Source organism: Watersipora subatra, chromosome 4 (genome assembly GCF_963576615.1).
Source record: "Watersipora subatra chromosome 4, tzWatSuba1.1, whole genome shotgun sequence".
NCBI lineage: Eukaryota > Metazoa > Bryozoa > Gymnolaemata > Cheilostomatida > Watersiporidae > Watersipora > Watersipora subatra.
Window position 1 is genome coordinate 36740452 of NC_088711.1, and position 14352 is coordinate 36754803.

Below are 14352 nucleotides of genomic sequence, written 5' to 3' on the forward strand. Positions count from 1 at the left end.
ATCTAACAATCCGTGTTGTGATGAGGCAACGCAGTGCCTTTGAATGATTACGAGACAAGAGCATGATGGTGCTTTATCACATTGATAAGAGTAAGAATAAGCCTACCTGTTAGCCAATGATAGTGGACTTCCCTTGCCACGCTTGAGCTGGTCTGGCTTATATATGATTTATTGCTGTGAATGTCTGTCTAGCTTCTTTACATCTCATCTCATCAATTTTCTAGCGATTATTCATTCAACTCTATCAATTACGTACTTGGGTATAAGTAAGGTAAACCATGAATCATATAAGTAATAATGTGGAGCTATAAATACTATGAAAACCAACAATGGAGATTCGATCTAACATATTGCATTATATTAAAATCTTTATTGAAGTTTTCATTAAAGTAATTCAATGAGCGATTAGTTATTTCACTCCATCAATCAGGTATTGAGTATCAGTCAAGGTAAATCGGGAATCGTATAACAAGTAATATTTTTAGTCTGATATTCAACAATAACAGTTATTCATCTGAGATACCAGTCAATACTAAAAGAGTCAATAATAGAAACCATGTGTCATCCAGCACTTTATAATATATATGAACATCTTCAATGAGGTTTTTGTCCAAGTCTATAAAAAGTCTCCACAACTTTTAGAAATAAAAAAGGAAAATATGGAATCATCATTCCATGGAAGTGGCTAAAGCTATGTTCATACTAGGCATTAACAAAACAGTTATATAGAACTTATATAGACTATCTGATGAGCATTTCTACTATATATATAAATCCAGTGTTTGTTTTGTACACCCTATGTCCAGTTTTAGCGATGAAACCCTAGCAATGAAAAATCCATATACATGTAGCAGAGGATTTGATCTTGGAATATCCCGTTCACAAGGCAGTGAGCTGACCCGTTAAACTACATGAGATACTATGGTTTCATTGGGTAGATAGTCATTCTCTGGGTTAAAATACTCATAGCGACTTTGTGTTGCGTGCAATGTCACTAAAGGTTGCTCTCACAGCTCTTATTAATAAGTTTAGTAATATGTATACTAGCTTACTCAAATTAGTCAATGGCAACTACATTACCTGCCACTGTTTATAAGCTGTTTTTAATACCCGTGCAATGCCGAGCATTCGGATAGTAGTTCCATGAAAGACCTCTGGTTACAGAACATTGAATATTTTTGGAGCTAAGGACTCAGTCCACTGTATAGAAACAAGCAATATCATGCAATATCTATCTTTTTTTTTCTTTCATGTGCTTTTCATCCAGGATGCGACTATCAAGTTTTTAGCCAATGAGGTGTTAGATCACGACTATAAGTCTTTGACACGAGTGGTTGATTTAATAAACGGTTAAATAGTCATGAATAGAAAGGAAGTAAGTAATGGAATACCAAGCCATACTAGTTGATTGGCCATAGCTAACTAGGACATACCATAAACCCGATATATTTGCCTTTACTGGGTGAGCAGTGGGTTTACAGTGTTTCTAATGATACAGCATCTCCTGACACAGACAATTAGTAGCGTACAAATTTTATTACATATTTCCTATTGCACTACAGATTCAATCCTTCATTGTGACCAGCAAGAACTACATTTCAATATCAACTAACAATGTTTAACAATGTTTAACAATGTTAAGCATTGTTAAGTAACGTTAACAATGTTTCATTATTTGTAAAGCCTAAATAGTAAAGTTCTGTATAAATTCGGCTATGAAAATTGTGAACTACTTAAGATTGTAGTTTTTATCATTTCAATAGGTAATTAGCATTTCTTGCCGCAACACGAGCTAGATAAACTTGTTGTAACTAACACCTCTCTTCTTGTGTCTATCTGTCATGAACACCTGCTTGCCTGTGTCTATCTATCATAAACACTTGCTTGCCTGTGTCTACCTGTCATAAACACCTGCACGCCTGTGTCTATCTGTCATGAACACCCTCATGCCTGTGTTTAGCTATCATGAACACCTGCATGAGTCAGTCTATTTATTATGAACACATGCATGCCTATGTCTAGCTATTATGAACGTCTGCACTGTCTGTATCTAACTGTCATGAACACCTGCATGCCTGTGTTTGTTTATTAAGAGTACCTACACTATCTGTGTTTACCTATCATGAACACTTGCAAGCAGTTGGTCAAATTGTGCACAGCAGAATGTAGGACCAGAAGAGTGGGTCAACCTAATGAAGAACAGGGAATGGTAGAAAGCCACTTTAGGGAGAAACAGTAAATTTCAAGCATGAAATTCGTAGCTTTATAAACTAAAACTATAACAAGATTAAGAATCTATAACGTTGAGCCATGGGATTATTGCAAAGCGCAAAGATATGCTGTTTATGATACCTTTAAAAATTATTGGTTGTTAGTGACAACTGACAAGAGAGTTGACTCAGCGTAATAACACAAGTTATCAATTGAGATCTTGACCAGATAGTCATTTCATAATTTTGTAGAAACAATAATTTTGAAATGTCCAAAAGCCAAAAATTGTTAAATTTTGGAATTACTGTTTCCTGTAGCAACAGAGTTATTTTGAGATACTTTCACGGTCTTTTATGTTTTTATCTTATAACTGGTTAGTATATTATTGTATGGAGTTATGGAGTTTGTGAAAAAGTATCTTTAAGGTGTCCAAATCTTTTGAAATCTTCAGCACAAGTCCGCATCTTTGTGAGTAGTCATCGCTGCATTGTTAGAAGTTGTCAGCTCACAATTTAGCAACTAAAAATGGGAGACCAACAAAGACCAAATATTTAAAAACAGGTTTAAAACCTAATATGGATCAAAAGATGTGGTGAAGTGCAACCAGAGTGGTTTCTATTTAACTTCAAAATGTTGAATTAAGATAATATTTTTAAACTGGCTCGCTATACATGTAAATAGCGCTGTCGTAGAAGTCATGGAATATTACAACTGCGAGTGAACTATGCTGACAGTGTGAACAGTAATAACTTGAGTAAAATAAAAACAATAATAGTAATATGGAAGTTTAGACAACTTCAACCAGCACAACGAAAAGGCTAGTTTTACTATAACTGTACAAATCAGTTGTACAGTATAAATCTAAGAAGATCAGGGTACGCCAACATTGTGTCAGACTCTTTTCCTCTGTCATCTCATGTCGCTCCAGCCTTACACGCAACAGACATTAGTAACTCATTCTGCTGCTTTAATACTGACTCTATATTCTTTATCCTACAGAAAAGTAGAGAATGTATAATATCACACCAGAGTAACACATGTAAGAGGGTATAATATTACACCAGAGCAACACATGTAAGAATTTATAATATCACACCAGAGGGAAATCAAAAATTGTGTTGAAACTCTACACTTGTGCTGCTGGCTATCTGATTAAAAATGAGAGACATCCTGGGTAACACCAGACTTACCGCTAGTATACCAACAAATACATGAATATTAAATAAGAAAAACCTAAATACCTCCATGAAAGCACGGTATATGCATAGGCCTATGTCTGTGGTCATAGGCTTTTTCTGCACATCATTCGCAAGTGCCATTTCCATCTTTCGCAAACATGAAATATTTGGTAAAAATTTGCGAGTAACAAAACTGACTTAATTTGAGGATTTTTACTGTTTCTATTTTGCAGATGATGGCAAACTCGTAGATGAACTGTGTCATGAAAACATAGTGACCACCAGTTTACTCTTGAAACAACGTACTAGAGGTCGATATGTCTATGAATTATTCTATAATAATAGTAGATGTATGCCAGGCTAGCTCTATGGATTAGGCCATATATACTGCTATGCTAAAGCAATATAATAGGAAACCAACTTTGTGTTTGCCAGTTCTAAGTTTTCCTGGAGCAACTTGACTGTGTCAGTAGCAATGCTGTCATTATCCCAGCCGCTGCTTTTCTCATAAACAGCCTTCCTTGTTGCCAGCTTGAAACTTGCTGAGATCTGAAATGCACAAGAACTCAACAACATAATATATTACATTAGATAAATAATAACGTAATAATAACTACCTAGTACATGGAGCCATGTCACTTTTATAATAAAGGTACACCTCTAGTAATAAAAACTATTTGATAAAAATTTGGATCGATTTTTTTCTCACTCACAATAATAATAATAATTAATATAAATCTCAGTGTCCTTCGTCTGTCCGGTTATAGCGATATAGTTTTAAAAACAAAAAGTCCACTTCGTGGAGGATTTGAACTCAAAACCTTTAGGTCTGTAAACTAACAAGCTAATCTACTACATTGTCATCACCTTACTATGGCATAATAGGACACATACTTATGCAGAGCTTGCGAACATACTAGCACGCTTTAAGTTCATGATTGCGTTATAGATTATTACGCGTAGTGTAACAAGCTAGTTTCAGATGTATGGCACAGCTCTTATTATAGTAAGTTACTAGGTTTGCTAGTTAAGTTACTCAAACTCATTGGGTAATTATTTTATTACTAGTACAATGCCAGACATTCAGTAGTCCTAAGCTTAGGAGTTGTGTTCACCATGAGGTGTTTTAGAAAACTCTTTGTACAAAATTCTCTCAAATAGTTTGCAGAATGTGAGAGATGACTTCTAGTACCCACTTCAATTAGGAATTGAAGTGGGTACTGGAAGGTTCTAGAACAGGGGTGACCAAATACTTTTGCTGGAGGGCAAACAGGTAACCAAGCCTTATTAGGAGGGCCAGGCATGAATACAGCTGTATATATGTAAATGTATGTGTATTTTAAGTAATGTGTAAGTAAACATATATACATGAACATAAACATGAAAGTAACAAGGTGTAACATAATAACATATGTAGGTTTATTCTCAACAAAATCTACTGCGCAGAAGAAGTATCTGTAATGTTAATGAGACACATGAAAGTGAGTTTGCTTTGCAGCTATTGCTGCAATATCTGGTTTATCTTTGGTTACTGCTACAGCTAAGAGCTGTTGAGTATGTTCCTCTGTCAGTACACTCCGATACCTACTTTTTTATAAATGTCAGCTTTGAAAACATTGATTCACACAAGTAGGTTGTACCAAAGAAAGTAAGTAAGTGCACTGCCATATTGCATAGCATAGGATACTTCTCCTGGACAGCAGGTTGCATTCAGAACCCTACAATAGTTTGCTCAGCAAATTGAGCTTTAGCCCGTATATCTGCCTTTAAATCACACAGCTCTAATTCTGCCACACCTCTCTGAACATGAGGAAAGTTATCAACTTGGGCTTTCCAAAGCTGATGTGCCTGAAATGGGCACACAACCAGCTCAATAATCCCATTGATACTATCAAAGGCAGCAAAGTGACGCTCCATCTCTGAAGAAACATCAATGAGAAAAGCGCGTGCTGCTGTAAGGTCCACGACATCATCACGACCATTCACAAATTCTCTGATGATTGGAAAGTGGTTCGTATCACTGTTTATGTCCTCGTAAAAGCAGTGGAGTTTGTCTTTAAAAGATGTTACAGCCTGCCAGAGTTCTACCACATTACGACCTTCACCCTGCAATTTCAAATTTAGGTCATTCAGATGAGCCAAAATGTCTGTCAGAAAAGCCATGTCTCTCAGTGAATGCTCCGATCTGAGAATCTCTAAAAATCGTTCTGCTTCATCTCCTCCAATCTCACTAAGAAACTGCTCAATATGCTGTCTTACAGTCCATACTCTTTGCAAAGCTCTTACCCTTACTCAGCCATCTGCAAATATACATTAAAATACATTGTATATTAAAAATAATTGACAATATTCACAACTTTGCTGTGCTTTTTTACCTCATCATAATGTAATGAAAATAAGTATGTCAAATATAATTCGAAAATAGCAGTATGGTACTAACCTGACGTTGTGTACTAACAATTCATCATACTGAGAATTAGACGCCTGCAGAAATTTTCTAAGCTGGCGGTGTCGTAGAGATGATTTTGATTTGAGAAAGTTTATCAGTTTCATTATGTCCAGCATAAGACTTCTATATTCATCTTTCAGTTGTGCACAGAGAATGCTTTCGTGTATGATACAATGAAATGCAATCATCTGAGGATTGTTTTCTTTCAGGCGATTAATAAAACCAGAATATACACCCACCATAGCTGGGGCGCCATCTGTTGCTACAGAAATTATCTTATGCATTGACACTTTATGGGAGTCCATGTAAGCCTTGAATGCCTGATATATATTTTCTCCAGTCGTACGTTCTGTCAGTGGAATAACTGCTGCAAGGTCCTCACTAAACTTGTTGTTGAGACAATACCGAACAAACACACTCAGCTGAGCAGCATCATTTATGTCAGTACTCTCATCTTCTGCAACTGAAAATGATTCACACCTGTTCAAGTTATATATGACACCTTCAGTCACATGATTGGCAATAGCTTCTATCCGTCGGGCACACATATTCCTAGATAGCGGTACTGACTGAACAGCTTGCTGAATATCTAGCTTTTCGGGGTAGAGCGCTTGAACGGCTGAAACCATGCATTCTTTGAACAATTCACTGTGGCTGTATGAAGCCATTGCCTTGGCAATTTTATAACAAACTTCATAACCAGCAGTAGCTGCTCTTTGTTGCAAGCTTGTAGCTCCCCTCATCATAGCCATCTGTCCATTAGCCTGCCTTGTTAATCTATCAAGCTGTTCCTGCCTCCTAGCTGTCCCTGGAGGAAATCTTCCGTCATAGTCAGGATGGTTTTGAGTGTAATGCCTTTTGATATTTGCTACCTTGTTTATAGCGACTGAATTATTGCATATCAAACATATAGGTTTCCCTTTTACTTTGGATTAAAATGTCGGTTTTTTCTGTCTACCAATCTCTGAGCCATCATTGCTAACGAATTATTTTTTTAAGTCATTAGTCATACAATTAAACAATTTATGCTGAGAAATCTCCAACACTGACGCAAAACTAAACTCTAGTATTGTCGATAATGCTAGTCAGGTGACTTCAGATAACTACCGTACCTTTTGGACTATTAGCCACTACTTTTTTGCGATATTGTGAGCCATGCGGCTGATTTAGAGGCTGCGGCTATTCTGCAGTTTTTTCTTTCACCACTAGGGCGCATTAACCGGTTTCTGTCGTTAATGCGCATCTAGCGGTGAAATATAAAACGAAACTTTGCCTACTGTGGTACTGTTCCGTTAGGCACAGGGTTAAAAGCGTCAGTTAATACGAATTAGTGCCTAACGGCGCTGTTCTGTTTTAACGAGCAAAGTTGCTGCCGTGTTAAAAGCCCCGTCATGAGTTCTGCGGTATAGGTATACAAAAGGCTATGTATTGTTTTATTACCGTTTTTTAAAATAAAGCAGATGCGGCCAATATAGAGTTGCGGTAATAGTCTGAAAAGTACGGTAATAATTACTACTGATACCATAATACATTGCCAAACAAACTCTTTAAAAGTTTTAAAACATTAAAAAAAATAACAACAGCTGTGGGGCCTGAGAAAAACAGCTGGAGGGCCGGATCAGGTCCGCGGGCCTCCATTTGGGCACCTGGGTTCTAGAAGTACCTTGTAGTACCCAACCACTTCTTAAGTAACCTTAAGAAGTTATTCATTTTCTTGAATAAAAATGTGTTTCCATTACCACGAATTCCTGCATATAAGTAAAAAGCCTAAAATAAACTCATAACCTACGCATTAAACAGCAAATTTCATAGTTTTGACGCTTCTCTAATATTTCTAGAAATTTTCACAGTTAAAAAATTCTATAGAATTTCTATTCATGCAAAGAATAGCAACCCACGGACTATTGTAGTACAAGCCTGTCACTCCATGACCTAGATATTACAAAGTATGTCATTTATCCGTTGTCCCATATCTATATGGAATCATTCCAAATCATTAAACAAATATAATTTAATATTCAAATTCATTTTATATATTTAATGCAATAATCTCTGCGTTTTTATGATTCGGATGGGTTTGAAGTTGCCCCCTCCTGATGAAGTTTCACCCTACCGTTTTAACAATTCGGAGTTACTTAATAATTCATCTCAAGATTCGTGATGTACTCCTCAAAACTAAATTTGGCAAAGTAGACTCGCTTTCGTGTCACAATCACTTTTCAGTTTATGCGTAAGTCAACTAGTTGCAGCCAAAACCAATTATTTTACCATCCTCGTATGAACATCCTATCCTTGGCTTGTAAATATCAATGTAAAGGCAAAAATTCAAGCAAAAACAGTCGTGAGTGACAATGGCACGTTTTCATAGCAGAGATCCGTTTGGTTTCGTGCAGATTTTTTTTACTTCCACTGGAGAGAGTTTAGCTGAGTATCATCAATTCGGATCCATCAGCTGTGAGCAGTTTCTATGATGTTAAAGCACGCCTACACATTTCACACCAGATTTGGGAAACAGCGTGTAGTCAATTGCGTTTGGATTTTACCGATGGTTTTACAGTATGGTTCAAAGCGTGGAAACGGAGTAAATATTTTGAGCCTGTTACTGTTTTGTTACCCTTACTCTTGCAATTAGGTTCGTTTGCTTCCTGTTGGGATAAATTGTTATTCCATCAGCATACCATCTCTTGAGCATGAATTTCATGGCCTGTCTCTGGCACATGTCCATCATATCTATCTGAAACGGACAGTCATAATTCCTGAACGTGTAACCTATGGGGACATCAAGCATATTTTCAACTCTTAACAGATTTTCATGTCGAGACTATAAATGTTCACAGGCTTTCTATACATCAATAAACAATGACTTTGTGTAGCTCTATGAAAAAGTCGTGTCAATCAGAAAGATATGGAGAACAGATATTCAGTTGACTGTGAGACATTGTGTGAATATCTGAGGCTTTTTTGTGATTAGCCGGTAATGCAGGGGCTGGCTTTCATGGAAAGTCAAGGGCTTTTTGAAAAGCTGTATTTTTACAAAAATGCCAGCTTAAAGATGTGATTGCGTCAAAAAAATCGATCAAATGAAATTAAGGCCAACAAAAGTTTAAAACATCCGTTACAATTGGATGTCATTTTTGTCTTTATAGACTAACCCTATCCAGAGATATAAGCGTTTGAATGAGGTCATCTTTTAATACACTCAGATTCGAGCGAGTGCTTCATTTATGACGTATGCAGGGATACATGTGAAAAGAGTCCACGAGCGATTAATATGAGATCTCTTCTTTAGCCAATCATCAGCACGAAATTTTTATATAGGTCATAATAAATATTATCACTAGTAAAACACGTTGTCTGTGATCTCAAAATTAAGGATTTTACTCACTTACTAGATCCTACATAAACATTTACTGAATTAATTGATATCGTTAATTTACTGAATAACTGGATCGGCACGTTTTATTGACGAACAACAGAATTGTAACCATGCTTCCAGTTCTTGCAAATGTGACTAAAGAGTTTTTTGAGCATCAGGTAGTTAAAGTTTGAGGCAGACAGCTTATGGTTAGAGCTGACAGGCATCAGCAGCGTTATGCTGCAGAGGAAGATAGGAGAATGGAGGTAAATTTATCTTTAACTTTGAGTCTCCTATATATAATTATACTGTTGTGTTTACATTCAGGTTATATTTTTCTGTTCGAAACTATGATGTAACTTCCTGTGCACACCGAATGATCCCGATGCACAGTGAGTTTTTGCTACAAAATAAACGATGTTGATTGTTAAATTGACGGTTTCTTAAATAATTTATAGAATCTAGCAATATAATGGCTTAGATTGATGAGCGTGTGTTAAATATACTGAAGGTAATACTTTTGGTATTCAGGAATACTTTTACTAATTAATAAAATTATAACATTTTGCTATCACCAATCATAGTCTCATAACCTTTTTTCATTTTACCTAGCTATAATGTTTGCTTCAAATTGTCTTTGGCAGTTTTAGCTAGTAAATTAGATTCATGATTAGAATTTATGTTCACTTCTCGCTTGTAGAAAGTGAGTAAAATCGATTGATCAATGCTCATCTTTAACTCTCAGAAACAAAGCTTCGATTTGTTGGCTTGGCATACTTATGCTTTTGTTAAACATTTATTCATTTTGAAAATTACATTCGTAATCTATCTATCTCACAAATTGAAAGCATTCAGTAGATACGCGGTAGAATGACATATCTATAAATGACAGCTATTTATGATATTTGTTTTATTGATTACAGGATTTTTATGTGACGGCACCAGTGGAGCAGTTGCCTCAGTCTGGAAACTGCCATAAATGGGAAAGAGAAACACGAATCTGTGCTGCACAAACCATGTTTTGTTTGAGTTTGTGGCAGTAAATTAATTTGTCCTATTATATGAGCTGAGACTATATGAATGATTACGATTTGGATGGATGTTTTTAATACAAACTTCATGTTGAGATGAAAATTTTTGCTTTGTAAAAATTATATAATAAAACAATATTGTTGAAGATGATGCAAACCATGATTTGCAGAACATATTAAATACATCATAGCCCCATTGCCAAATGTACTGAAATCTTGTCTGATAGATGAATCTATGAAGTTTAATCAGAGCTGTATTGACAGGTACTTTTGCATAGCTCGACCTGATTCTAACGGACCAAATATTAGAAGCTCAAAATTTTTTATGCTCCACGTTACTAAGTGAAAATGGGTGAGTCCCCAAACCACCAACCAGGTGCAAAAATGGCTTTATTAACCCTTTGCCAGAATTGGCGGGTTATTGATTTCATAGAAATTGGCGTTTTGCGTTCATTATTTTGGTCAACTCATAAAACCATTTGTTTCGTACTTGAATCAACTAATAAAAAGTGACCAGTAATTTTCTTTCTACAAAATGATACTAATAATGACTAGATAATGTTGACTATACATGACTTTTTTAGGAATGCAGTTGGTTTCGCCATATAGTCGAACATGTTCTTTTTAAAGATACGGCTTGCTTATTTTATCTAGTAACTAGTTTCCGGTGTGTATAGCAACTGAGAACTTTGCTGATACAAAGGCCGTGATTAAATACAATGAACCGTAAACTGGCAGAATCGTAGTTGGTACTCAAATTTTTACACAGCATTTAGAGGAAACTAATATGACAAATTTTTGATTTCCCTTATTTGAGGCGTTTCAGACATTTATAATAATGTATATGGAGCTAGATTTAAAATTTTATCCTAGCAATCATGAGCAAATACAAAATAAAATATATGCCAATAGAGTCATGTAGGACTAGAGTTTTATCGCAATAGCCGATGTGAATACGAGAGATGGCCAGAGATAGAGACAGGTTGTTTCACTGTATACATAATTTGGGGTAAGTCTTGGCACATCTCTTTTTTCTGAGCGTTTTTGCCGCAATCAATTTTGGTCGATTTTAATCTTCAAATATCTTGACATTGAGATTGCCTAAAACAACAAACAACATCTCAACTGATAGACAAAAATCAATACTTTCTTGTAAAATTAACTAAAATTTGATGCAATCACATCTTTAAAGCCAGGAAAAGTTGGAGAAACTATACAACAGGTCTCGCTATATAAGCTAGCACCAACCATATGGTCAGGGAGAGAAGCCTGAGGGAGAAGAGCAACTGAGCTGATATACTGAATTTCAGCGCTATTACTGACAGGAAATCTGTGTGTGGTGGTCGGACTTGAGAGTTTGTTGTATAGCAGCGAGGCTTTTTATTTGGCTTGCCTACAGGTTGGCAGTAGGGATGGCAGTATATTAGCGGCAGCATTCTGCTGTCACTAATATGCTGCGGAATATATTAAATAATGTAGTGTTTACAGGAGGAGGCCACCTAGCCATTCTTCTTGCTTGAAGAAAATATATAGGCCACCTACCAGACCTCCTGGCTCCCATGTTGACATAGTGTATACAAGCTGAGGGTGCCTAACCCCTCCTTACCTTGCCCCCCCCTTCCGGTAGGCACAGGTGTAGTGTACTAGTGTACATAGTGTACACAGGCTAAAGCTACCATCAGTCTTCCTGGCTCTTATGATGATATACATGTAGTGTATATAGACTGAGGGTACCAACCCTCTACTTTCCTTGTCCTTACGCTATTATAGACTTCTAACACAGACATAAATTTCTAGAAATGTTGCTATCTGTGTGCCTCATTGAAAAAATAAATATTAAGATTTAGATGCAAGATAACATAACGTAAGATAAGATTTCATTTCGGTGAAAACAAGTATTACTTTAAATCAACAGTATTTAAAGGTTGACTTGCAACAAAATTTACAATACAGTTATTTGGTATCAAAAGATTCACCATATCTTACTCTGCTGTGTTGTAGGTGCAAAATATGTGGAAATGTGATTACAAGCTCTTAAAAGCTAAAAAACGAACAGTTAATCGCCGCCATCACAAAACCGCCGTAGGTTAGAACCTCTTTCCAAAACAACTCAAATGGGATGTAGATGAACAAGATGGCTTCTGTTTACACTTTCATGCAACCTCATTCGTCAAAATATTTTCGCAAATATACTTCACGCATTCAATAAAACCATGTCTATTGTTTTTATGCATCTATTTTATCGTCATTGTAATGCTGTCACTTTTAGCACTGATATTTTATAACTTACCGTGAAAATTCGTTTAATTTTTTAACCTTAGCTCGAAGGAGCACATATCATTGTCTGATAAACATGACGAGCCTGTTGGTCACCTGTGATAATCGAAAAATACTGCAGAAATTATTCGCGCTGTTTGGCAGGAAGTATGGGTCACATGATCAGATTACAATTAGACGATTAGACCAAGCCGAAACAAAACTGTAAAGTAGCGAGCATCTATATTTAAAACAGGGTCTTCGATAAAACCCGAGGTGTTTGTCATAAACTAGTGCTACGAGAAGTTTTATATTGAGCCTTTTATTGGTCTTTAATTCTACATGAAAACATCACGTGTCAAAACAGTAACCAAATGGATTAACTACGTCAGAAAAACAAACTGATTCCGATCTACGGCGGTTTCGTGATGGCGGCGATTAACTGTTCGTTTTTGAGCTTTTATTAGCTTGCAATCACATTTCCACATATTTTGCACCTACAACACAACAGAGCAAGACATGGTGAATCTTTTGATACCAAATAACTGTAACGTGAATTTTGTTGCAAGTCAACCTTTAAGCTACACTGATTATAGCTACAACACTCCAATGTAAGGCCTCCAAAACCTGATGGACTCTTGGCCTGTCAATACTGTTACAAGTCTGGAGCTAGCCAGAGCTGTACATTTATGTATTGGCAAGAGTTGAGTGAAGCCCCCTCTCCCCATACACCATGCGAGTCGACTTACCCTCCTGGCTATTAACAACATGGCCGATTTAGACTTGACCGAAGCGATGTCCCCAACAGCAATGCCAATCATCAGGTTCATCAGCGCTATTGGCACGATGACCATAAACAGCCCAATCAGTACAAGATTATCAATGTAGAATGGTCCCGTGTTGCCAATGACGAATCTATCGACAAATGAGAGCTCTCCTAGCGCCATGTTCATCGTGCTCAGAAGTCCCAAGTACGGAGAAGTAAACTCTGGCTATAACACAATAAATTGGTAAGCTGATCACCTTGTAAACGCTTGCTGGTTGTAATCTAGCTGGCTGTTAACAAACATGATATTTTATGGACTGCAACGTCTTATTTAGATCAACAAGAGATACTTGAAAACGTGTTGACTCGAATAATACATATTTATCACATCAGAATAATTGCTAGAGTTTTCATCTCTTTTGAAAACTTATTATATACGACTTTGAAAAATGATAAGTACTTCCTAAATGAGGTGATAGTCATGTTTGTAACAGAATAATGATCAATTGAAAGTCCAGTTACTGTGGAGTTGAGTGAGATGCTATTCTGCTGATCTTTTGATTAACAGTATCAAAGGATATTATTTTCTGCTATGCAGTATGCTATTTATGTAAGACTATAGAATATCATGCAGGCTTGAATGAGTGAGTCTAAAATGTATACAACTCGCAACATTACAAGAGATTTCTTGATGGATATGTACAAGTGGAAGTACATGTACTACTACTAACACAGTACTCCTGCTAGTACTCTTACTAGCACTTATACTAGCAATCATACTAACACTTGTACTTCTACTTGTACTAGTACTTGTAATAATACTAGTAAATGTACTATTACATGTACTCGCAATTGTAGAAGTAATGGCAGTCTAACTATCATTTGTTCTTGCACAAGTTCTAGCGCATGTGTTACAGTAAACTTGTACTAGTACTAGTACTGGTACAGTAATACTATAACAATTAACAATACAAGCCTGTGGAGTCTGAGTGTAGGCATACTTACAGCTCGATGTTGAGTAACAGAAAAACACCAAGCAAATGCTGTTAAGAACAGTATCATAACCAACAGTGTCTGAAACAAAACATGTTAGCATTTGTAAAGCA

The 14352-nt window shown here is 36.3% G+C and overlaps 1 protein-coding gene across 1 annotated transcript in view; it reads right to left on the minus strand.

The window, feature by feature from the left end:
• Positions 1-2867: 2867 nt before the first annotated feature.
• Positions 2868-14352, minus strand: part of LOC137394207 (transient receptor potential cation channel subfamily A member 1-like) — a 43641-nt gene continuing 32156 nt past the window's right edge. Inside the window, exons 20-24 of the mRNA XM_068080927.1 lie at positions 14252-14320; positions 13230-13472; positions 8459-8572; positions 3811-3938; positions 2868-3204 (exon numbers count right to left, since the gene is read on the minus strand). Of these exons, the coding sequence (XP_067937028.1) occupies positions 3126-3204; positions 3811-3938; positions 8459-8572; positions 13230-13472; positions 14252-14320 (633 nt within the window). The 3' untranslated portion in view covers positions 2868-3125. The remainder of the gene's footprint in view (positions 3205-3810; positions 3939-8458; positions 8573-13229; positions 13473-14251; positions 14321-14352) is intronic.